The following is a 26,164-nucleotide window of genomic DNA, read 5'->3' as shown; positions in this document are numbered from 1 at the left end:
GAGGTTGTCAGCATCCATAAATTGTTTCCTGAACCTACTGCAAAATTTTTTGCACTTTTGTATATACCATTTTGTACAGTTTTCTTCTGTGGGTATTTCAGTCCCGGGAGGAACAGAAGTTCCAGGAGTTCCATCAGGTCCAGGAGTTCCATTGATGTAACACCAGCACTGATCTTCAGGCACACATTCCTTTGTCTCTTCATTATAAATAGGCTTGTCTTTAGGGCATCTGGGGTAGCAACCTGTTGACGACAAGTAGAACAGTACACAGAATGAAGAAAAAGTATAGAGTTAACTCAATGATAGGATACCTTCTGAAGGTAAATGATTCTCACCAAATTAAGCATAGTGAAAGAAACTGAAAATTTCCAATTCAAATTAATCCTTGGACGCTTAGTCTTTCCAAAAGACTTAAATCAACAATTCTGATTGACAAAGAGGATGATTGAGGATGATTAAATAAGAGTTTAGTCACAAAAACATGGGAAGTTGTTTTTTCCTAGTTCAAGATCTTGGAGAAATCCCTAATTTATATTGATTTCTATGGGCAGCTAGTAATTTTAAGACAAAGAAATATCTCTATTTTTCTACAGATATTGAAAGTGACAGCCATATCAGTAATACTTTTGTGAAGAATATGGAAGTGGATTCATTAACAAACAGGTTTTTCCACTACATAAACAAAGTCTATGTGCCTTTAATAGACCAGGTATCTTCACCCCAAATAGATAATTTATCTGCTTTTTTCCATACCCTTGGATGAATTGTGTGTCAATTCTCATTGTATTTTTCATCTAAATAGAGTTTTAAAAAATTATTTTGTCCTGCTTCCAAATAAACTCTCATAAAATCCAACTCTTAGTTGCATAAAATCCTGTTTATACTCTACTGGAGTTCCAAATAGCCTATAAACTGAATGACCATGTAATTAACTGGTACTTAAAAGTCTTCACACTGCCATACTGTACTGAAGATATCCTAACAAAAGTAAGCACGCTCTATATTTCCACTGAAGATAAAAAAACCAAAATAATTTAGAAAGATTTTTGGATATATAATGATCTGCTTTCTGACACTTCCCAAATCTTTCTAATAACCTAAGACAATCTATTTCAAAAGCGAGGGAACTTTTTTTTTAGTTAGGCTTTCTGGTTTTTTTTTGTTTGTTGCCAGCAGTTCAAGGATTAAAATAGCAAAGTCAAACTCTGGGCAGTTCTTTCCAATCCCTGAACTGGTGATAACACCTTCCAGTCCAGACCGAAAAGACTGTGTGGCCAAAACCGTGGCTGTTTTTTCTAACTTCATCATGTGGTAAAACGGAAGATATATATAAAGCCATTCACGTTCTTCGATCATTGCAGTCCCCATAACATGAAATTCCTTTTCAGTTATCAAAGACTTTCACCTACTAATATGATATCTCTACTTACTCTGAGGGGTTCAATGGGATGTAAATGGCTTGTGCATCCTCTAAGTGGGATACAATGCAGAATAACCTGTTTTAGCCTCACATCTTGGTCTTAAAGCCTAAACGAAAACTACAAATTAAATACCCTAAAAATGGAGGTAGCCCCCAGTAGCCCTCTGACAACATTTTGTGGTCTCCATTAAGAATTCGATGTATATCAGCATCAATGTTCCTGATATCGAAGATATTTCCTATTGTAAAGATAGGAGGATGCTGCACATTAATCTAACAAAGTCAAGACAGATCTGATGCATAAAGAATGATAAGTTAAAAAACCCCAACTATCAGTAACTTGCTGCTTTGCCATGTAAAAGGTTTTTCTTCTCTTGAAATGCCCATAGGATGGGACGCAAAATAACAGTGGTGTAATAATCTTGCATGTTTCAGGATATTATCCAAGAAGAGACCTAGTTTTATGGCTGATATCAATGTAACAATCACTCACTGATGTTAATAAATAATAAATTACATTATAGGAAACATTTATCTAAGACTGGAGGCAAATTCTACATAACAGGTGCAGGAACATCTTGCCAAGCTGAGTGACATTCCATTCATTAAATGATACCTGGACAAAGTTATATGAAATAAAATACAAAAATGGCAAGGAACTTACCTTCCAGGTATGGCACTGAAAAGTTGGTGCTGACATTATTAATCATCCTGCAGGTCATGACATTACTGCCGCAAGGCTCATAGTGCCAATCACACTCATTACGAGGGTTGTAGTAGTCACAAAATATCGCTGATGAGAAAAAAAGAGAAGCTGATTAAAAACATCGTTGCCAGAATGCAGCTTTGATCAGGTCTTCAAAGGTACAAGCTAAATTAATCGACACATTAAGCCAGCAAAACTTCTCTTGAGGTATAGGACTTGGACTTTCTTCTACTATACTTAAACATAGGATACATAAAAATTTGGGGTCAAAACTCTAGGGCCCAATATTTTAATTTTGAACACACTAACCACAGAGTGAAAAAGTTTGATTCAAATGACAAAAAAATGTAAAGAATTAGTATTGATTTTAAATTAAAAATAAGGATAAATTTCTGAGAGTATTTTTCTTCCCTAGCTACTAGTAAACCTCTAAAAATATTTGATAGGCTTTCTGACAGTAGCCAGAAAGATACAGTTGTGTTTAACTGTTACTCACGGCATATATCAGGAGTTCTCCAGAAAACACAGGCCTGAGCCTTGGTACATTCTTGAGCATACGCAGCAACTGCAGAACAGAAGCACTCACAATCTCCACCACTGTCACAAGAGCAGGCATCATGAACACAAGCTTCATAGAAAGGATTTGGGTCCACCTGTTGAGGAAAGAGATGGTACCCCAGTTGATCTCCAAATTAGTTTTCAAACTAGTAAGCTTGAGAGATCTCCTGAGATATGGGAATTGAGCTGGGCAGGAATGAGACTGTTTCTAAGAATTGCCAGATCACAAACAAATATTATAGGCTTGAAGCTGCTTAATCTATTTTGGATAATAATAGACTTAAAAGTAATACAGTACCTTCATAATTTGTTATGACTGAAAAAATAAGGTAGGAGTCCTTGGCAGTGCCCACATTTTCTAACAGAGTTCCATTTTACTGCTTTTAAAACCAAGTTGGATTGATGCCAACAAAGTGGCTGGAAAAGGGCCTGGGGGTGTTGGTTGACAGTCGGCTGAACATGAGCCAGCAGTGTGCCCAAGTGGTCAAGAAGGCCAATGGCATCCTGGCTTGTATCAGGAATAGTGTGGCCAGCAGGAGCAGGGAGGTGATTGTGCCCCTGTACTCGGCACTGGTACACTGAATACTGTGTTCAGTTTCAAGACATTAAAGTGTTGGAGCGTGTCCAAAGAAAACCAACAAAGTTGGTGAAGGGTCTAGAGAACAGGTCTTATGAGGAGTGGCTGAGGGAACTGGGGTTGTTTGGTCTGGAGAAAAAGAGGCTGAGCGGAGACCTTATGGCTATCCACAACTATCTGAAAGGAGGCTGTAGTGAGGTGTGTGATGGTCTCTCCTCCCAAGTAACAAGTGATAGGACAAAAGGAAATGGCCTTAAGTTGCGCCAGGGGAGGTTTAGATTGGGTATTAGGAAAATTTCTTCACTGAAAGGGTTATCAAGCATTGGAACAGGCTACCTGGGGAAGTGGTTGAGTCACCATCCCTGGAGGTATTTAAAAGATGCGTAGACATGACACTTAGGGACATGGTTTAGTTGTGGACTTGGCAGTGCTAGGTTAATGCCTGGACTTGATGATCTTAAAGGTCTTTTCCAACCTAAATGATTCTATGATTTGACGATTCTAAGTTAAGTAAATTAATAATTCTTTGTGACTTTTCCACTGTGAGTTAAGAATAAACTGTTGTTAATATTACCATACTTCAGGAAAGAGACAAGAAATAGAGAGGAGTGATCTACCTCTGTAGACCATGCTCTGGAAGCTGTGTGCCTGAAATAGTGTATGCTGCGACAATTTGGAGGTGCAAAAGTAGCAGCTAAGCCTATCCAAACTGCATGATGACAGTGGTTTCCAAGATGATCCTTTTTGTGGGTTGACTGCTACAAGGAGCAGTGGTCTCTTCAACAGCCACCTTTCAAGTACAGTATGCATTTCTGTAAGAAGATGGGTCTGATGATCCCAAAGCCCTTCAGAACTTATAGTATTGACAGTTTCTCAACAACAGATGGTGCAACTGCAGCACACACAGACCTGTTCAGGCTAGATTTATGAAGGTAGCATGCACAGCAGTAGCAGTTAAACCGTGGTGATGAATATGAACTTGTGCAGTTGGGGCTAGCACTACTACATTGCCACAGATACTCAAACTTCTTTGACTAAGGCTAGCTGAAATGTGCCGACAACTGTAGCTGTACTGAAGACATAATTGAAATTACTCTATTTAACCATCTCTTCATTCATTTCTATGATCTCTGCTACTGTGGTAACAGAAGTGCACTGTGCTGACCCATCGCTTACTGCCTTCCACAAACCTTGAAGTGACAAATTTGAAAGACTTCACTCCGGATGATGCTGCATTCTTTCTCTGCCCAGGACTTCCGATGAGGTTTCACATCACAGGGCTTAATCTCTTGTGTGACATCTGAGCATGTGGGAGACTGTTTCCAGGAATTCCCAAACTTCAGAGCATTAGTCTCCTGCAGCCCACTCCTTGTTGTAAAGTCATTGTTAGACTTGTCATCAAAGTTGCCACACAGACCACACACTTTGCCCTGGAAAAAAAAAATTAACATATCCACAGCTTTTAAATATACCATGGAAGTGAGAAACAGACTGTAGTAAAGTAAGACCAAAACATTGACATTAAAAAGGGCAACTGACTCTCCCTGTAAATGACGTATTTTCATCTTCCAAATAATTTGTACAGAAATTGAACCTTTATTTGTCTGTGTACTCAGCAAACTATTCAGCTCCCATGTCCTTCCTCCTTGAAATCAATTATATCTAGTGCATTTCCATGCCTCTGTGGTGGCCCTTCATCCAAATTGTAACACTAAAGAGTGGCTAAGCCTCTTTTGGATGAGAAGATTTAATTTGTTTTTCATTCTCAATTTATCATAAGTCAGCTATTAATATAAGCCTGAGGGAATTTCATTCTGCTTTTATTATAATGAGCACCATTTCTTCATCCATGGTAAAAAACAATGACAGGGACTCATTTTTCTTGAAAGAAAGTATTTAGCAACTTACCCACAATAGTGAATTTTTGGTAGTGTTACTTAAGGTACATCAGCATCCTCAAGCAACAGTATGTCCCTGTTTACACAACCATGCACCTCCTCATTCAGCCCAGTGAATTCAGTAGTCTGATTCAGCATGCTGATTTTGAGAAATCAGAACCATCTCCATGCATTGCACAAGGAATTTGGTTTTAACTCAGGACTGAGATTCCATGCAGGTTTCCAAGTGCATGTACAATCAGTTTGCATCCCCTAAATGACTTTCAATGCTTGGCTCTTAATATTCACAAACACAGAATGCCTTAGACATTTACCTTTTTTGCAGTCATATGCTATGCATTCTCTGCAATGCATTGTGATGGACTGTAAGGAATTCCAGTAGCACCTCTGCAAGTTGTGATAGTAATAACACAAGCTAATAATCAATGTGCAGAGGATATAGGAATTAAACACGGAGTTAGAATTAAAGAACATTTATGTTTCCTTATGTCATTTATCTATTCATACTACTACTTCAGAAAAAGACAGATGGGTCCTAACTTTGTAATCTGGGGTCAGCTTGATGAAAACAGTAGTCTTCTTATCCCAGATAAGCATCACACCATTGCTAGCCTCAATAACGAGGTAGAGGCCTACTGTCCTGTTCCAATATCGCACATCACCTCCAATATCTCTTTGAATTTCTTTATAATCTTTGTCCTCTAATTTCAGTTCAGTTTTCTGAAAGATAAAAAGAGAAATATTACAACACTAACTTTTATGATGAGATAAAATATTAGACGCTCGTAACAATACAACTTTCCAGGATGACAGAAAGTGGTGTAGCAGCTTTGTTTGACAGAGGTTTCAGTACCTGAGAATCTACAACTTTACAGATTAATTTGACAGGGCCTCTAACCTTTCGTTGTTATAGCTGCTTTTAGGGATGTGGCTTTGGAGCATTACTTTTTTTAAAATACTTGAATACAAATATATACTCACTGAGTATCGTTACTCACCCCTAGAAATATTTTAATAGCCTTTGAGCAGGTAACTCCTGTAGTTCCACAAGGGACATTCTCTGTGATGATACTAAAGGAGCCACTGGAATTTTTGTCACCACAAAAATCCTATGGAAAAATGAGAAAAATTAGCATAAGAAAAATAGGTAGAATATTTAATTTTTAATTCAATCTCATAATAATTACAATCATTTAAATCTCCATAATGTATAAGTCGTCACTGCTGTTTCATATGTGAAATTCTACATACATAATATTGTTACAGATACACAAACATGTACACAAATGCATGAACATATACACATACATCTTTGCATACATATAAACAGTTAATACAGTCTCATGTGTGGCAAAACCTGGGAAACATGTAGGATGATAAAACAAAATGAGGGTATATCTTTAAATGTAAATGTCTTTGTTTTGTAGACTTTGAATTTTAATTTATTTTTTATTTATTTCACAACTGATGATGAGCTGCTAGCTCTCACTATATATTAGTCCTCCTACATACAATTTACAACCACTGTATCAGGAAAAAAAAAAAACATTCACACATCTTGCCCGTACAGAAAACAGAATTTATCTTGGTGGACTGTGCAAACATCTCAGGAACAGTGATGGCAGGCAATAAGGAATGACAAAACCGAAGAGGAAAGTGGATCTTCAAGGCAATCAGATGCCATTTCAGCCCTCCTGATGAGCATTACCTGCGTGGCCACATAGTCACAAGTCCCATCAAAGTCAAAGAATTTTCCATCAAAGGTGATGTAATGGCCACTTCCATATATCATACAAGTCCCATAGCACACCTCTTCAGTGCACTTCCAAACCCCTTTTTGGCAGGTACTAGAAGAGAGCAGAAAAGTTGAATTTTCAGATCTCACCAAGAGTGTGCTGTTTGGAAAACAGCAAAACAAACCGAGCAGCTACCTGGTATAAGATAATAGTGTACACAATACCCATTTCACTGTTACAGAGTGTCTTAACTTTCAACTTCATTAGTTTATCCTGTTTTTAAGCCTATAACATGATTTCTACATGAATTTTAACTCTGGCCAGTTACATTTTTTAGATCTGAATGTATTTGTATTTTAAAAATGAGTGCACTTTCCCAATATGCCTTTCAGATGCCTACTGAAAACAGAGGTAATGGTAACCCCAATATTTTCAGCACAACCTGTATTTCCTCAGATAGCAAAAAATATGGCTGAAAATAAAGGTTAATACTTGCAGCTATCGCAGCCACTGTAGTACATAAGCCTAGATGTAACTATTAATTTACTGAATAGAATATATTCTAAAAGAGAGTACAAAATTATAACTTACCAGGTGTTGCAGTCTACTGTTATGTTCTGCCCAGGAGAATACCACTGGTTATTATGACTGCATGGGCAGTCCTTCTGCTCAACACAGCCCCCTTTCCCATCATCTAATAGACCTTCAGGGCACACACAGGCTGAGACACACTCTTCCTGAAACTAAGGAACATAAGGAGAAATTGTTACTTTATGAAAAAGCACTGCATTTTTCTTTCACTTCTTCATAAGCACTCTAGTAAAAACAGCACTTTTAAGCAAACAGCCTAATATCGATTAGTTTTATAAGGTTTTTCTTTCTAAGTTTCTAATGCTTTGCCTTTCTTTTTTTGATTATCTAAGAATCCAAATCATATTTTACTTGGGAGGTATGACTCTACTGGAGACACAGGAAAAAGAAAACAGACAGGGAAGCCATAAGGGGAATTATCATGAAATAGGCAACAGAGTAATATCATTAGGGAGAAAAAAAAGGAAGGTTAAAACAAGGAAATATAAACTGTTAGTTACAACTGCATTTTCTGTGTTGCACTGTGTCATTTAAAGAATACAAAATAAAGGAAACATGACATGGAGAAAAATTGGATACATACATGATCTGTTCGAGGAGTATGACAGCTAAGTTGTACAGGCATTCGCAACATCCATTTTGGGGATGTGTTGCAGTCAAAGTATGTCTTGTTAGAAGAACATTCCATTGCACCTGCAAGGTACATTGTTGGTTTAGACAAATCAAGAAAAGGCAAAAGAAATGTGTGTGAAAGGTGGTAGTTACTGAGAAGAAATCTCAGGGTACATCTATCCTTATAAAAAAAAGAGGCTCAGTGACGACAGAAAAAGTGAAAATGCGTAACTGTTTGACATAAAGAGAAAAAAGAAACACACAAAACAAATAGGTGGAGAATTCAAGTGGAAAGTGTTGGTTTGGGTTTGGAGGTTGGGTTATGTTTTTTATTTTATTTTACTTTACATAATGTCACTTACTTTTCATTCTGATTGTCACTGAAGTACACTGGACCTTTGCATTTCGGCAAACACTAGAAAAGAGATGAAGTAAGTAAAAATATAAAAAAGTAAGTTCAGTGTCTTCAATTTAAATTTAAGGATTTGTTTATATAAATTTGAGACTATTTATCCTGCATAATTTCTACTGATACTTCAAGGTGAACTATATTGAAGCCCACTCATGAATTTTCACTTGGAGAAAAGGTGTAGCGAGAGTTTAGGCATAATGCACAGAAAGGTTATGTTTTAAGGAATGACAGTTATTCTATTAATCCTTAATACTATGCTTTTTGATGACTTAGGAAACAGATAATAATGATAATTTAAATCAAAGCCTTCATTTGGATACACAGTATCTTTTTATGCCTCTTCAATTCCTATGCTGCAAAATTGTGGGCCTGTATACTTCATCTGCCAGATAAGAGAAGGAAGTATTTCACAGTTTGCACTGATGATTCATGCAGCAAACAGTTGTCAGAGTTCATGATGAAAAACACCAGGGTCATGAAAGCTGCTTTCAAAAGCCTATGCTACAGTAAATACATATCAAGGGCACCTTCCTCCAGTGGAAAAAACCACAAGCAATCTGTCTCTGGCAGAAAAGGAAACAGCTACATAACATTATAGCTGGCCTTCTACCCCTCTGCTCAAGAAAGCCCTATTAACAGTGCAGCTTCAGAGTAATGTTTATCTGTGAAGACCAGTGCTCACACCTCCGGACAAAGCCGTACTTCTCAATTATTAATAAATTGCATGACAACAGGATGATGTTTTTCTCAGCATGAAGATGGTATGAAACGTATTACAAATGTTCATTAGAGCACCAAGAAAACTAAGCAGCTTACATCCAATAAGCAAATTTTAAAAGGGCTTTCATCCCCCCAGAAAAGAAAACACAATAAAACATACCAACGTTCTCCATCTTTTGTAACATATTCCCCTGGTGCCAGGTATGATCCCTTGTGATAACATGGGCACTTGGAGATGGGGACACAGGTATCCTGGTTATCCAAGTATGTATTATATGGACAGCCACAACCATCCACAGGAGCAAAGTCTTGCAAGCAATGCTTTTCACCATCAGCAAGGGAACGACAGGTTTGCTGGCACATTGTAAGATTGTAAAGGAAGATTTGATTTCCTGGGCAGGCAGACACTTCACTATCTGGAGGGAAAATAAACAAACTGGTGAATAAGGGACGCAGGATGGACAATGTAACCTTGACATTTGCACTTTAGTTTCTTTGGCTGTGCAGCATGTAATGGTAAAAATATTCCCTTAGATTTTATTAAAGTATAAAAATATCATAAGTCACAAGTAACATTAGCCTAACTTTGTTTACTAGTTCAAGACTTCTTTTTAACTGCTACTAATAGTTTCTACTTTCATACCCATATTTGTTTCACATACTAAAAATCAGAGAGAGTGCACAATATAATAAACTCCTAGTCTCAACAATACTGTACTGTTGAAAAGCAAGCATAATAATAAACAAAGACACTGATAAGCAAAAACAATGTAAAAGCCATGATGGCTGATTCCATTAGTCAAAGATAGAAACAGCACTATTTTTTAAACTGGGGAAAGAAGGTGAAAGTGAAAAATATTGCTTTCTACTTTTAAATATATCATGAACAAATGACAGCTAAAGAATATAACATCAATTAGTAAACATTATAAGCATTGTCTCTTTTAAGTCCATTAGACATTTCTAAGATACTCCAAATCCCTTAATATTGAGATCACTGACAGCTAAATTCAGAGAGATCCTGCTTATTTCTCATGGCTAATTAATTCCATGGGAATTACAATTCCACTACTTACTGCAGACACTTTTTCTCCAGCCTCCCAGTATGACCCCTTTGAAAGCACATGCTCTTGAGTAAGAGGACAGGGCAGCACACAAGCATTTTTCACTGTCTTCGCAGAGGCAGGTGTCATATTTACATTTCTGAAAAAAGAACGAAAGGGTCAGTTGGCCCACAGGAACCCAATCAGCAATTTCAACTCAGCTGCTACGAAATACCCTGATAGGTATTATTTTTCATGTTGTTTTTACTAATCCCTGTGATCAGAGAACAATGGAAGGAATGGACAAAGACCAGAGACTGAAAATGCTGCTTAATTTCATACACAATAAAAATGTTTGAATGCTTATCCTAACCTAAGCCAAGCCTCTTGAACCTTTATAATGTAGCCCGCATCCTAACAACACCTTTCTTAAAGGATTTTGATACAGTTCTTTCTCAGTTGCAACTTAGAAATGCAGAGATCCATTGAAATGAACAATCAAAATAGTAAAATATTAACCAGATCTATGAAGGTGTTCACAAAATTTGAGCTCAGACTGAGGTATGAGCAAAGACTTAGGAATTTCTTTTTTTGCTCAGGTAAGACTCACTTACCACTCAGGAGTGATGAGCACAGGGGAAAAAGAAACCATGGAGTTTCTGGCATGAAAATTATTTGGTGCTACATTCCAACCAATACAAAAAACTTAGTAAATATTTACCTTTTTTTTCCCCCTGACTTAATAGCAACTAATGTGTAAGGGTAGACTTAGACTTTCTGTGCACACCTGCATCTCTTGAATCTTCTTTCCAGTTCAAATATCCAATCCGATAAAAAGGTACATTAAATACAAATTTACATTTTTCTTCAGCAACATTCCATAACAATCTCCTCATAGGAGATACTTTGGATGCATGCTAGGCTGTCTCAGTTAATGACTGCAAAAACTTCACCAGCTTTTATGGGCAAGCTACTCAGTAATGTCTCAAATGTTTGAACAATGATAAACGTCTACAGTCATCCATCTGAAAAAAAAAAACAACCAGAACTAAAAAGAGTGCAAGATTACAATACCTTATAGTATTCTGAAGGATCAATGATTACATGGCATTTTGCAAAAGGACCCTCTGAGTTTTTCAGCAAAGAACACCAATGCTCAGCATAATTTGCTGCAAAAAAGGAGAAAAATTAAATTATATTATTATATTCATTACATTCACTTCTCTTCCTTGTGCCATGTCTGGTTATGTTGTCACATAAATGCAATGGAACAATACAAATGAGAGAACTGTGTGCACTTTGGGGAGTCGAGAAACTACATGTAATCACTGTACGTATATTCCTGTTCTCCGATTCTAGCAGCAGACACGCAATCATAAAATCAAAAATCGTATCTTACTGCTGCAACTTGTCTACATGGAATTGTGTCAGCCCTTTCCATTTGAGGACCATAAATCTAAGTTAAACACAGGGATAAATAATGCTAGGAAACACAAGCTGCCTTTGCAAATAATATAAATTAATGACCTTGCTTCCCTATCTTCCAGCTCAGGATTCCTCTACAATCACCCCCTAAAATTTCACTTCAGTTTGATGGGAAATCAGTGCTCATATGTATACATACTTGCAAAAATTAATTATTAATTTACAGTCCTCAAAAAAAACTTCAGCGCCACACTACAACGCTTACACACCTGTTGGAGTAATAGACAGCAAACACTGCTCATTCTGGCAGAAGCCAACCATCTGACTTTTTAGTGTGCTTACCACTTTCAACACTGAGACTGCAGGGGTCCTCCAGCTTTTCTACCTGGTCTGTACAAGTGGACTGAGCTTTCCATGTGTTAGCAAAGGCAGATCCTGTAGCTTCTACCAGCCCACTGGTTGTTTTAAAGTCATCACCTTCCACTCCATTAAAGTTTCCGCAAAGACCTGTTGAAAAAGAAGGTAAAAAATTTTACCTAATCATTACTCATTCTCGTTCTAAAATGTCAAAGGGAAAGGGACAACTGATCACAAACATTAGAAACCGGAGTTCATACAGCTGACTACTTCACCTCAGTATTAATGTATACTGTAAGCACTGAAGACTTAGGAGCCCCATTTTAAATTTTTAACCTCTTGAGAAGAACAGTCTTTGTGAAGATGTCTCTGCCTCAGGAGATCACCAACCTGACCTGTATTTTTTATGCTTTCTGATGATATTAAAACCACAAAATGCACCAAATGCCTGGTTTTGTGGGGAGTTAAAACTTAAACTGAATGAATTATTCTAAGAAACATTAATATACTGGCACTGGAGTCATAGGTCACATCAACATGAAATAATAAAAACGCATTTCTAGTTTGCTTGAGTCAATTCTGTTGCAATGTTTTGGTTTCTGCTTTTAGTTTCCTCCTCTCAAATCAATAAGTAGCATGAATTATCACTCATGAAAGGATACATGACTCTTCAGCATGGCTTTGCTTCCCATTTGAGTAGACACTTGCCTTGAAGTTTTCCTTGAACTGATTGATCCACAGTCACAAACAGCTGCATGACTGGAAACAACTGGATCTGCAGCTGAAGCCCATAAGAAGTTTGTACAACAACGTAGTAGGAAGATGGCTTGAATACTGAGAAGCTGGCTGAAAAACAAAACATGAACTATGCAGTAAACACACACATAGGCTGCTGAAAAAATATTTCTATTAGATTCTAAGGTATCACCTGCCATGAAAACTCTCAGATCAGGATCAAATTAATAACTTTTTTTCCTCTGAAAATCACTGACCAACTAGATACAATGCTGGTCCCCACTAACTTAGCAAGTTGACAACCTGTAATGACTCATCCCTGGAATCAGAACCAAATTCAGATTTTCTGCAATACAGCTTCAATGATAACTCATTAACGATGAACAATCTGAGGAGCAAGAGGTTTTCTGGAAAAGTATTATCCCAGCACTGTTGCATACAGTAAGTAATAGGCATGTCTTTACAAGCCAATACATAGCTAAATACTACTACTACTACTAAAATATTAGATGCTTATACATAAGTTAATCAAGCCATTATAGAAAAATCAGCAGAACTGACATACAAAATCAGCATAGTGGAGGAACCATGCTTACTAATTAGAAACATAGAACCATAGAACATATCGAGTTGGAAGAATCATGGAGTTCAACTCCCTGCTCCTCACAGGCCTACCTAAAATGGAACCATATGACTGAGAGTGTTGCCCAGACATTTCTTGAACTCTGACAGGCTTGGTGCTGTGACCACTTCCCTGAGGAGCCTGTTCCAGTGACTGACCACCCCCTCAGTGAAGAGCCTTTCCCTAATGTCCAGTCTGAACTTTCCATAACGCAGCTTCATACCATTTCTTCATGTCCTATTGCTGGTCACCAGACAGAGGAGATCAGTACCTCCCCCTCTCCTGCTCCTCTTGAGGAAGTTGTAGGCTGCAATGAGGTCTCCCCTCAGCCTTCTCTTCTCCAAGCTGAACAAATCAAGTGACCTCAGCTGCTCCTCATAAGTCTTGCCCTTAAGACTGTTCACTATCTTGGTTGCCCTCCTCTGGACACACTCTAGTAGTTTTATGTCCTCATATTGAGACACCCAAAACTGCGCACAGTGCTCAAGGTGGGGCTGCACTAGTGCAACGTGGAGTGGGACAGTTAGCTCCCTCAGCTGACTAGCTATGCCATGCTTGATGCACACCAGGACATGGTTGGCCCTTCTGGCTGCCAGGGCACATTGGTGACTTATATTCAACTTGCCATCAACCCAAACCTCCACATCTCTTTCTGCAGGGCTGTTCTGCGGCCTCTTGTCTCCCAATTTGTATGTATAACCAGGATTACTCCATCCCAGGTGTGGAATCTGGCACTTGCTTTTGTTAAATTTCATACAGTTGGTGATTACCCAGCTCTCTAGTCTGTCCAGATCTCTCTACCCTTGAGGGATTTCACAGCTTTTCCTGATTTAGTATCATTGGTAAACTTACTTAATGTACATTTGATTCCTGCATCCATTTATAAAAACTTTATAAAAACTTTAAAGAGCACTGGCCCTAAAGTTGAGCCTTGGGGAGTCCCACTGGTGACTGGCTGCCAGCCTGATGTAGCCTCATTTACTATAACTATTTGAGCCTGACCCAACAGCCAGTTGTTCACCTGATGTATTATGGACTTGTCTAGCTGTATGCTGGACATTTTGTCCAGAAGGATACTCTGAGAGACGGTATCAAAAGCTTTGCCTGAGTCCAAAAAACCAACATCTACTGGTTAACCAATTTCTTACAGCAAATCTATTATTTTAGTCTCTATTTATCTATTTAGTCTACATATTAGATCATCTATTTTACTGCCTAGAACACTTTAATCTGTCTAAACTTTCAGCTACACACTGTAATTATTTTTGTGCAAGCATTCATGAATGTATCATCCTATGAACACTTGTCCTTTCAGAAGACTTTCTTGCAAGTAACTTGCCATTTGCAGATAGGCTGGTAAATAAGAAGCAACATATACTGTGTCAGTGTGCTGCCTGAACATATCTAAAAAGGAATGACAAAGAGAAGTTCTACATTCCTTTCAGAAGTTACTCCCAGAGCTCACATCTGCTGTCTGATAGTGACCTTCCACCAGAAGTTAGGCTCCTAAATTAGGTGATCTGGGTCAGCCTCTAAAAGTGTCTAATCTACTGATTATATAAAAAGATGCTGATGTCTCCAGTGAGGTGGGAAGATGAGAGGGTGCTACACAGTACATCCTTTTTTTCCTGCCCTGGTTGGCCAGAAAAAATCAGCAGTTACCTTCTGTCAGGCTTTCTTCCCACAGGAAAAAGTAAAGCATGGGGAAGAAGTGGGGTGGAGTAGACATGCCTGAGCCTTGCCATGACTGAGAGCCAGGACATATCTACACCATGTAGCTAGACCTGAAATGTGCTAAATACCCCTCTTTATAGGCAGGTAAAATTATCTGCTTTAAATTTAAGCCACGACAATTCCTCTTTTCCAAGCTACATGATGAAGTATATTCAAGATGTATGAAAAAAACGAAGGGACATTTTTTTCAATCATCTGCTCTATGCAGAGTCAGTCTGCCCATGAAATTCTCAGTGACAACTATTAAATCACATTCATCCCCAAGTTGTTCTAAAATGTGAACAAATTTCATATGCCTCTTTTCGACTTTTGCCTCTGAAAAAATACACCCCCACTTGAGAAGTCAGCTGTGTGACACATGATACACAAGGCTATGTTTCTTACCTGTCACATGAGGCACATTCACCGTCATCCCATTCAGTAACACACTGCCATCTGGTCTGAAAACCACCACCTGTATAATAGCAGATAGAATCAATGAGGTTCCAGGTACTGAGAGGAAAAGGAACTAATAAAAAAAATTAAGAGGGGAGATATTTTGCACATGTAGACCGCGACTAGAACTTAAAATCTTTGAAAGGAAGAATCTGTCTGAAAATTGAATGTGTCAGCAGACCTGCAGGATACAAATAAGGTTTCATCTTGCTATTCAGTGTTTCACTTACACCTGCCCACAACAATTTATATCAGTAATGAAATGCAAAGCTCATTTATATTTGGCACCTTGGTTTCAGCAAGTAAAAGAAAATATTGGGCCTTTAGGATCTATAGCAAGTTCCGGGTCCCTATAAAAGCACATACCACAGCTAGTTTAATGGTTTAGTATGATGCTGGCATGGTAATAAAGCAGTTTGTTAAATTTCCTCATCAAATGGTAGTCTGTACATGCAGAAACATAAAATGATGGGCTTCTGATTTGGTCTGGTTTTGTTCTAGTTATGCTGCCAAGGACATGGAAGACCAGAAATATGGGAGGAAAATTATGTGTGCATGTATGTAAAATTATGTATAAATATAGTCTAGATATTCCCATAACCTACTAGATAGTAAAGTGAATGAAAATAAAAATGTTTCAGAAGGTTGGATTGTATCAACATTCAAAGATGGGATCTCTTCTGAAGACTCAATTAGATCTATAAAATTATATCTGAATAAAGTAAAATACTGTGACGGAAGGAAGAATGGTACTGTTACTTCCCGCCAGCCTGGAATACAGTGAGAAGAATCATACAACTCAGAGTAGAGAAGGGAAGAAAATAACATGTCAGCTTATTTGAATCTCCTCTCTTGTTCAGTTTAGGTCTACTTGAGTTCTCAAGGCAGAAGCCTGAGCTGGTTTTCAGCCTGTCTGAGGTGCCTTATCTATCTACAATAGTGACTCCAAAAGAATTAGTTGTTGCTCCACAGTAAGGGAAATATGCTGATTTTCAACATATCTAGCAGAACCCACAGAATACTTACATTTTTTTTGTGATCTACTAACAGCACAACAGTCTTCAAACAGGTCTGTCTGTCTGTGGAGCCACAGGGACCCAGCTCTGCCAGGAGAGCATGAGTGTCGTTTACAGTACCCTACAACCACAGGGAAATAAACGTCCATTAGTTCAATCAAAAATCTCACAAGATGATTTCTAAAACAAAGACTAAAGTAATCAGTTACAATAACAATTACTACAGAACTTAGCTATTAAGACCACCATTTCAGCAGTGGCTCTGGAAGCTGAAATGTCTTTCAGATTCAGTGGTAAGGTTTCTAGCTCATCAAGATCTTTGCCATTCTGTAGGACAACAGGCACCAGATATTTCAGAGAGAGATGAATTAAATAGCTGCCTAGCTCCTTTCCCTAGCTGACTTTGACACTCAGACACAGAAAAAGGTATTACAGATCTGGCTGAATGCTTCTAATCCTGAGAACTGCCAATTTTTGCAGTCTACCTAGCCATGCAGCCAGAGTCATCCTTTGATTTCTTACACTTGAAAGACTCCACTGGGTAATGACAGCATACCTAGTCTACTACCTGACTAAGTTAACCACCCATTGCAGTAAGTGCCCAAATCCCCCCCTAGGGCTATCACAGCCCATCCTGAATTTTCCAGTACTACTTTTAGCATTTCTGCTTCCCTTATCCCCTAACAATGGAATAAAACAACAATTCATAGCTGTTACATATCAGCGCATAGACACTTGTATTTACTCTAAAAGAGAAAAGCCCTACATTACACAGTACCTTGGCCAATACATAGTAACAGTCTCCATGGAAGGTATATTTCTTCCCATCAAAGGTGGTAAAATGGGAACCTCCTTCCAATGAACATGTGCCTGGACAGGGTAGATCTTTGCACATCCATCTGCCTGAATCACAGGTGCTATAATAAATAATAAATAACACAAATAATAAAGAAAATGCTTGTAGATTCTACATGAGCTGAGAACACTGAAAGCATCTGTATACCTAGCAAATAGCAAGGTATGCCCAGGTGTTTTAAAACTGTATCTTTGACCTTTTTCTTAAGGTTTCCCCTCTGCCATATGCCATAGATACAAGAAAACTTTCAGAAAATTGGTTGTATAGACATGCAACATAAAAGTTAATTTCAGAATGTTTTCAGGAAGGCTCCTATGACTAAGTGGAAGATTGAAAAATGTAGACCCATTTACGATCATTCAAAGAAAGGTGTGTAAACAACCATGATATTTACCATTCTTCACATTCATTGGTAATGCTTTGTCCAGGTGAATACTCCTTTCCATGGAGTTTGCAGTGACACTGGCTAGCAGGTATGCAGCCTTTTTCAGTAATATCATCATACACAGTTCCTGTAAAGCACAACAGTAAACTATTACAGCTCTTTCTGAAATACGCAATTTCCACAGAGGAGAAACTCTTAGAGGAAGCATGCTCTCAACTTGACACAGAAAGCAGAGGCTGAGATTATCAAAACTCTGAAGAATACTGTTTCTACTTTTTGTAATATAAGACACATGGAAAACACCTCTATTCAGCTTTGAAAATGTTAAGTCTATCCATTTATATAACTATACACAGATTAGAAGCTTAATATAAGCATATAAGAACAATTTCAGAATTTTATGTTTAGATTTTCAGCCCATCTGGCATGCTCTGTAGACTTTCACTGTAATCTTTTTTCCTAAGGTTGACAGTTGTAGGGGAACAGACAGGGATCAGCGACTGGAAGATCACGGGATGTGACGGAAAGATAGACTCCTCCCCATAGGAGTGGCAGGAACAGGAAGCTCAAGAGCTATATAAGCGTGTGACGCAGCTAAATAAACGGACATTTTGTATCCATCATATTGATGTCTGTGCATCACTGTCCCCAGGGTGGGTAGAGCCCTGTGTCCCGGAGATATGCGGCCCAAGATAAGTTCTCCCGTAGAAGCGTACAGCTACAGACAGTAAGCCTGAGAATTTCACTCACTGTCCTTCATTATCAGTTTCTGGACAAATGATGTCCATTGTCTCAGAATTATTCAACCTGAAAACCATGTTTTTCTATATATTAGGAGAAGTTCATTTGTTGAGAAGTAAAAAGCAGACCTATTACCTGTCATTGTGTTAATACAATTTAACTATAAAATCATTGATTCATTAATCAATTATGACCTCCTTTTTCAAAAACCTTATAATTATGTTCCCTGGGGGAGGGGGGGATAATGAGCAGTAGTACTAGTTTTTAAGATATAATTTGACTACATTTAATATTTTAACTATGACTTCATTTGGCATAGCTGTTGGTTTTGTTCCATATACAACAGCTAGACTAACACTTGCCTTCAGGGCAGAAACAACCATCCATGTAGTGTTCCTCACAAAGGCTGCTGGTCTCCAAGTGTGAGCAAGTATCCATGCAGGGTGAGCTACTTTCTTTATAGATCATGGTATCAGGACAGGTCTTGGCTGAAAGAATGAGAAAGACACCACCAGTCATTTGAGAGTAAAGTCCATCATTCCTCAGAAACCACAGATCATATCCCCTACTCCCCTGAAAGCAGTGGTGTCCCAAGCCAGACTCCATCCGAAAAAGCATGTTTGTCTGTTTCTGAACTGCTTTCCCTGCTTTTTATATTTTCTTTTTTTTTTTTTTATCTTAAATAGATCAAATTATCCCAGTCATCTGCAGCATCAAACCTCACAGTTTTTTAATGGGAACAGAATTTCTACTTGCTGAAAAAGATTCTTTATAACAAGGGTAATATAAAAAGAAAACAGGAAAAACGTACTATGTACTTTATCACATTATTGGTATGAAATTTGTAATATATGACTATAGTTTTGCAAAGAAGGAATGAATTTAAGTGTTTCACAGTGCTACACCCAGGAAATATTTGTTTCTTTGTAAAATTCATATAGCTGCTTATAGCTGCTTACGGCAAAAATACTGTGTCCTCCATTCACCAGGCCGGCCACCCGCATGCGAACACTGGCGAGAATACTCAGAGATGGTGCTGCAGAGGCAGAAGGAGTCCTCATGTCCTTTACATGCACACTTGTCCTGCATGCAGGCTTGGATGTACATTTCCAAATTAAGACGTAACCGACAATCAGCAAATGCAGAGGAAGTCAGCAACCACTCACACTCACCACGCTAAGGACAAAGAATTAGAATATTTGAGAGATTTGTAAGCACCTAAGCTTCCAGTCACTTACTGTCTTGTCATAATAACTCTTGTCTTCTGAACAGCAACACTGTTCTTGGAAGGAGGAAGAAACCATTTGCCCTGGAAGGGACAATCTTCCCAGCTCCTCACATACTAACTCCCCATAGCACAAGGATGTGTCCATGTGCCAATGCAAGTGAAGTTCACCATCAGGAATACTCACATGCCCATTACAGCTTGGAAGAGCCTGAGTTTCATCAGGATCTTCACATTTGGCATTAGGTTTGTGGATCTTCTGTAAATTCCCATACGTAATTGAATTGTAGCTTGCAACTATGAGAAAAAATTACAAAGAGGACTTGCTGAGCCCCAGAAATTGACAACAAGGAGCATCTGATTCCTGGGACTCTATTGATCAATTGGAAGACATAGGTCTTTGCTCTGAATTATGTCTGTTATGTCTACGTGTGCTTAAAAATCTAAAGACGTAATGAGAAAAGAAGGCCAGCAGAGAAAAAAACAAGATGATTTCTCTGGAATAAATAAATAAATAAAATAACCTTAGACTAGGAATGCAGCACTGGAACATAATGTTTATTCGGGGGCAATCACAGAAACCTCTCAGGTGAATTTTGCTCTCCTGGGATGCTCCTATGCACAATGCTTATCAGCCTATCTTCTGTGATAACTTTCAGTATTGTGGGATGACTCACCTCCATTAATAAATTCATTGTAGATTGGAACTCCATTGTAATCCCCACAGAGACCACACATACGGTTATTAAATTTGCTGTCCACTTCCACCTAGGAAATGGAAAGAAAATGAAAAAATAGAAAAGAATTATCTGGAGCATGAAGGCATTCCAAAGCAAATATGTTTCATCAAAAGGGAAGTTGCTAAATGACAGAAGTGATGGTGAACTCAAAACTGTTACAGAAGTAGTTATTGAAGTTGAATTAGTAGCATAGTTAATAAACACAGAGTTAGATGCAAAAAGTAACACAGAAAACAGAAGGAAGTAACTGAACCTCCTGTACTTAAATAATGGCAGTAACCACCATGGTGATAAATATGAAAAAGAAAGTATTCTTAAAATCACAGGACTTTTTTTTTCTCTTTTATTTCCCTACTGGGATAAAATTTAAGTCTTTCTATAAATTAAGCAAGTCGATGATGGCAATCCTTTAACAGACAGATGGAAGGAAAATGCAGATTGTAGTGTGGAGGTGCTATAGCAAAAACACTAGTTATTTCTCAGAAAGCTTCCTCTCCCCTTCTTGAGACCAGTAAGATCATCTGCACACCATACTGCTACTTCTATCACATAGCAGAGAAAGGAACTTTATGTTTCTAAAATAAGGTACTGTGAGCGTCAGTTGGATGAGTCAGCCTAACACTCTAGCTCTGTTCAGTTTGTGAGATTCTACTCCTGTTCACCATATAGTAGTCTCTCAAACCCAGGAAATATCAATAGAGAAGACTTGGATCACACATACCATCAGTGCATCTTCCTGATTCCATATCACTATCAGGCCTAATTTGGCATAAACTTTGATGTAAATGTCATTGCTCTCAATGAGCACGCCAGAGCTGTAGTAAGGTGTCTTCACTCTAGGAAGAAAATCAGAGACTTTGCATTAGTACAGAAACATAAGGGGTAACATGAATGTCTTTAATAAGCCAAATACCCTAATGAATAGAGAAACCAGTCTGTGTCTACCTGATCCTAGCTGCACAGGATGTCTTATTTTAATGAGGCATAAAATCCTCTCTCTCTTTGACAATTGATACCTTTAAAAGGCAAAGCAATTTCAGAGGCAAAGTGTCCCCGAGGTACTGGTTTTTAAAAATAAAAAGCCAAAATGTTAGATGTCTTCAAATGAGTCAAAGGAAAATCCATCATCATTGTGGTATTAACAGAGGATATTCAAACACTCACGAATAATTTACTTTGAAGAAAGACATAACAACATAAATGGAAGCTTTTCTTTACCAAAAAGATCTGACAACAATTTCAGAGAATGAATGTTCATTTGCAAGGATCTTCCTCCTCAAGAGAGTCCAAAAAGCACAGGCAGATACAGGGACTACCAATAAAATTTGAAAAGAAAGGAGCATGTTAACAGGAACCCAGTAGTTAGTTCATTAGTTTTTGGTTGACAGGACCAAGCTTGTTAATGGTGACAACAAGTCATGTTAATGTGACAGAAGATATTTCGCAGAAGGCCGAGCATAGATCTTTTTGTCTGATAAAGAATCAGTTGCACAGATCTCTCTCCTGCTCTGGTACGTCTGTCTTAACAGTGCACTATGCAACAAGTCATTAAGCAATAAAGGGATTGTGGCAAGCAGCCTCATCATAAAATCTAAAGAACTAGAGTCTGTTCAAACAGAAGTAGTGTAAAGTGGAATCCAGTCAAAATAACCCATTCATTTTCTACAGATTTGTCAATATTATTGTTACCTATCAGGATTCATGTATGCCTATGCATATCTTCTCTTAACTAGTCTCTTGACTGGGAGAATTTTATATGCTAATTTCCTGTCACTGGGGTTTTTCCAACTATTTACCTCAGGCATTTTTAACATGGCCAAGTGACTTACACATCTAAATACTAGGCAGGAACTCAGACACCATTATTTCTACTTTTTGCCACATTGTTCATCCTCTGGACAATGAGGTCTTAATAGAACATATTTTTGTAGATGAAATATAAAATATGGGGCAGCTTTTCACATTTCAGTTTTCATTGAATGGAATATTTCTCTTTTTTTCTAATACTAGGACATTCAATCAATCAGTAGGTGAGGTACCGAAAGGCAAATTAATATATTTTTCTACTTTACAGTTTTCACTTCAGTAGTGTGAAATGTTATTTTACATGACAATGGATTGTATGTTATTTAAAGAGCAATATGGGAAATTAAGTTCTACAAAAAACCAAATGCACCTCTTCAGAAGGGATCTACTGTTTTATGAATAATACCTAAGACAAAAAGAGGCTTGGCTTAAGAAAAATAATTTTTAAAGGATTTCTAAACTTGTTTTTCATGAGTTCTTTTTAAGACCCAAGTATACAATAAAGGGCTTTTTCATTTTGGGGCAAGATGTATTTTTCATAACATCCTGTCACTTTGTTATGCATTTTGGTATAATCCTTGGAAATCTGAATATTATTTTCTATATTTGAACAGATTTTCATTGCAATGCCTTCCAAATTTCAGAGAAAAATCTGAATTTTGGAAAAAACTGAGTCCTACAATAACAACAGAGAGGATTTTTTTTTAATTATGCTACAACATACTAACAGCCAGTTTCTTCCATCTTCAGAACTATGTCTTAACCTATGAGTTGCTGCACTTGTTTCAGTGTGTATCTATACGTACACTGAAAGGATAGGCTGATGATAGGAAAGGCTAGGTTAAGACACTATTTGGCACCAGTAATGGTGTCAGACTATTTCCTCATTAACCATGTTACAGGAGGAGAAATTTACTACTGCTTACTGTGGAAAAGTATATATTGCCACATACAAATCAGTGCAAATTTTGACCTGCATTATATCTGTTTTAAACCCTTGAGAAATGGCCATCAGACCTTAAAGAATTATTTATGAAGATCAGAAAAAAACACCTCTCTTCTGCCACAAAATGAGAGAGAAAGACCCTGGAGAAAAATGCATCTTTGAGGACTTGCTAGACCATCTGCTAAGGTAAACTCAAGGTGATGCCATAACACAAATGAAGCGATGTCATTTTATGGCAGTGAAAGATCTGTCCCATGAGCTGCATTGTTTCCTACACAAGCAGAAGAAGAACAATTCACTCAAGCCTCTTCCTGACTTGCATTTAAATCACCTCTTATGCCAGTGTAGAAAAGACGATTTAATACTAAAGTCCCTCCCCAAAGCAATTTTTTATGCTGGATTTCAAAGGGCTGTTTTTTCGCCTGTGGAAATGCTTGTAGCAGTTACCTTAATGGTATACAGACAGTAAAGAATCAATCCTGCTTTTATCTTCCCAGCACATTTCTCTGAAATATTATTACACTAAAGGAACTTACATCTGCCCATCGACCACAGCCAGTTTCTGTCTGAGGTATATCATCAAGTCCTTGATTGTTACCAGAATATACTGGATCTTAGGGTGGTCATTGCTGTCCAGAGAACGCTGAATGTGGACAGAGAACTCCTTGTAAGGGTCTCGGCAGTCAGAAGCAAAATTATACTCGCAAATACCAGGGAACTGATAGATGTCTCCATCAAAAGTTTTGAAATGGTTGTTTCCCCAAGTGCTGCAGACATAGTGGCCATGGTTTCTTGTCCTTCCTGTTAAGTGATGGAAAGGAAATAGGCATTAAAAAAGTGAAATGAATGAGCTAGCATCAAGAAAAGGCAAGTGCTGAAATCTACGGTAGAAACCATTTGCAATTATGTGCACAGCAATTTCACAGATCTCAAGACTGCTCAAGCATCTACCTATTAAGCAAAGAAGATGTAAATCTTTAATGGAAAATAAAACATTAACAAATGCTGCTGAGACCTGGGTATATCTTACAATACTCACTGAGGTGAAGGAACTTGTCTGCATGAGGTGGGGAAACTTAAGGCTCTGTCCACTAACAAGCTGGCACATCAGTGCAATGGACCCTGCTTTGCCAAACGCAAATTTATTCTGAACCACAGTATTCTTGTTAGCAATATTAAATATTTCTAAGAGCTATTTTCTTCTCTGATACAACATGCACTGGAAAGGAAACAGATTTAGGAAACCAAGGAAGTACCACTCCTACTCTGGAAGACAAATATATTAAATGTTATGGAAGGACTTGTGCATAGCAGGAGTTTTTAAAAATTCCTTCTTTTCCTAACAGAAGTAGTGATTTCTATTACTACAGAGTAGAAATTCTTCAGAAGATAGATCAGAAAATAACCATGGTAGGAACAAAAATAATTTGTTTTTGCAATAGCAGGAGAAGACAATGATTATATTTGTTCCCTTCCCAGCCATCTATACCAACAAATAATACAAATTAACACAGTATCTGATAAATCTCAAGATGCTGTAGATTAGGGGTGAGCATAAAAGCTGAACATACTTAGGAAGCTAGCCAAGGTACCAAAAGCACACATGGCATTCATCTTCACAGGATTTTCTTGTGGTGTTTAATCTGAGAAAGTGAAACTATCAAGGAGATGTCTAAGTTATTGTACTTTGATGGTATGAATCGTGCCAGATACATCCAGCCAATCTGGCATGTATGCTTCTCTCCCCAGAAGGAAGGCTACGCAGAGGTTCTCCCAGAGCTCACAGCTGGGATATCAAGTGCAAGATAACTCTTTCCTCCCACTGCTGAATTCAAGATGCAGCAGACAAAGACTAATAGCCCAAACCTGATTACTGCACAAAATTCATCACCTATTCCTCCTTAAATAGTTTTCAGTATGAGAGCTCCATTTCAACACTTCAAACAAAGTTGATAACAAATAGAGTAAATTAGAGCTTTTACAGAAGGATTATTAATGTCCTGAACGGCAAAATGAGCTTTGTCCAATGTTACTACATTCACTTTTGAAGAAAGCATTTATGTTATTCCAACATAACGGGAGGCACAGTCATCCACTTTCTTCATTGCTGTAACAATGAACCTCCCAAATTCCTATAGGTACTTTCTGCCAAGTAACTGCCATACCTAGGGAAGTCTCAACACATGGAAAGAAAAGTAGCACTGAAAATATTTTCCACGCAAATCAAACCAGAGATTAATGCAGTAGATGGAGGTACTAATCTCTCCAAAGAGAGCAGTATCTACCTCTGTAGGCTGAGCCATGTAGCCTCAGCATTTGAAACTTTAAGAAATTTAAGGCACCTTAAAACTCCAGTGCATTATTTAAATGCACTGCCTCATTCTATCTCTGCAGTGGAATTTTAACACTCTCCCTCTTTTCCAGGAGGCAATCTGCTACCATTTCTTTTCCAGAGCTTACCTTTTCGTATTTCATTTGCATAGGAAAGAGCCAGCCAGAGCATAAAAAGGCTGGCCACTCTTAGTCCCATGGTGCCTAAGGTAGGTGAACTGGGAACTCCACTGAAAACTTTTCTTTATATAATATCCACTGATGCAATTGATTCTACCACAAGGAAGAAGATAAAAAGGGAGGAGGAAAGAGGAGGGGTAAAAAAAATAGGCGTGATATTTACAGGAGATAAGAAGTAAACAGACAGGTATTTTTCAACATAAATGAAGGAATCCAGTATACAGGAAATGGTATAATATTGATTCAGTAATCATGCAATTTTTTATTGCTCTTTTTCATCTACAGGATGCTATGCTTTTAAATCCTTCAAATGCTCATGCCAAGTTTAACCTTCAGTAACTCCTATAACAAATAGTG

The 26,164-nt window shown here is 37.9% G+C and overlaps 1 protein-coding gene across 1 annotated transcript in view; it reads right to left on the bottom strand.

Moving 5' to 3' along the window:
- The window catches only part of MUC2 (mucin 2, oligomeric mucus/gel-forming), a 51,650-nt gene extending 25,758 nt beyond the window's left edge, over positions 1-25,892 (bottom strand). The window contains exons 1-26 of the mRNA XM_075092518.1: positions 25,757-25,892; positions 23,833-24,097; positions 21,266-21,380; positions 20,482-20,572; positions 19,992-20,101; positions 19,539-19,755; positions 18,942-19,067; positions 17,848-17,965; positions 17,376-17,514; positions 16,608-16,718; positions 15,531-15,600; positions 12,764-12,901; positions 12,041-12,205; positions 11,348-11,442; positions 10,307-10,433; positions 9,391-9,646; positions 8,461-8,513; positions 8,070-8,179; positions 7,487-7,638; positions 6,868-7,006; positions 6,158-6,268; positions 5,700-5,879; positions 4,452-4,691; positions 2,623-2,779; positions 2,085-2,213; positions 68-242 (exon numbers count right to left, since the gene is read on the bottom strand). Coding sequence (XP_074948619.1) covers positions 68-242; positions 2,085-2,213; positions 2,623-2,779; positions 4,452-4,691; positions 5,700-5,879; positions 6,158-6,268; positions 6,868-7,006; positions 7,487-7,638; positions 8,070-8,179; positions 8,461-8,513; positions 9,391-9,646; positions 10,307-10,433; positions 11,348-11,442; positions 12,041-12,205; positions 12,764-12,901; positions 15,531-15,600; positions 16,608-16,718; positions 17,376-17,514; positions 17,848-17,965; positions 18,942-19,067; positions 19,539-19,755; positions 19,992-20,101; positions 20,482-20,572; positions 21,266-21,380; positions 23,833-24,097; positions 25,757-25,826 — 3,659 coding nt within the window. The 5' untranslated portion in view covers positions 25,827-25,892. The remainder of the gene's footprint in view (positions 1-67; positions 243-2,084; positions 2,214-2,622; positions 2,780-4,451; positions 4,692-5,699; positions 5,880-6,157; positions 6,269-6,867; positions 7,007-7,486; positions 7,639-8,069; positions 8,180-8,460; positions 8,514-9,390; positions 9,647-10,306; positions 10,434-11,347; positions 11,443-12,040; positions 12,206-12,763; positions 12,902-15,530; positions 15,601-16,607; positions 16,719-17,375; positions 17,515-17,847; positions 17,966-18,941; positions 19,068-19,538; positions 19,756-19,991; positions 20,102-20,481; positions 20,573-21,265; positions 21,381-23,832; positions 24,098-25,756) is intronic.
- Between the last annotated feature and the right edge of the window lie 272 nt (positions 25,893-26,164).

The sequence above is a fragment of the Phalacrocorax aristotelis genome, chromosome 5, assembly GCF_949628215.1.
Source record: "Phalacrocorax aristotelis chromosome 5, bGulAri2.1, whole genome shotgun sequence".
NCBI lineage: Eukaryota > Metazoa > Chordata > Aves > Suliformes > Phalacrocoracidae > Phalacrocorax > Phalacrocorax aristotelis.
This window is presented reverse-complemented; position numbering and strand designations above follow the sequence as displayed.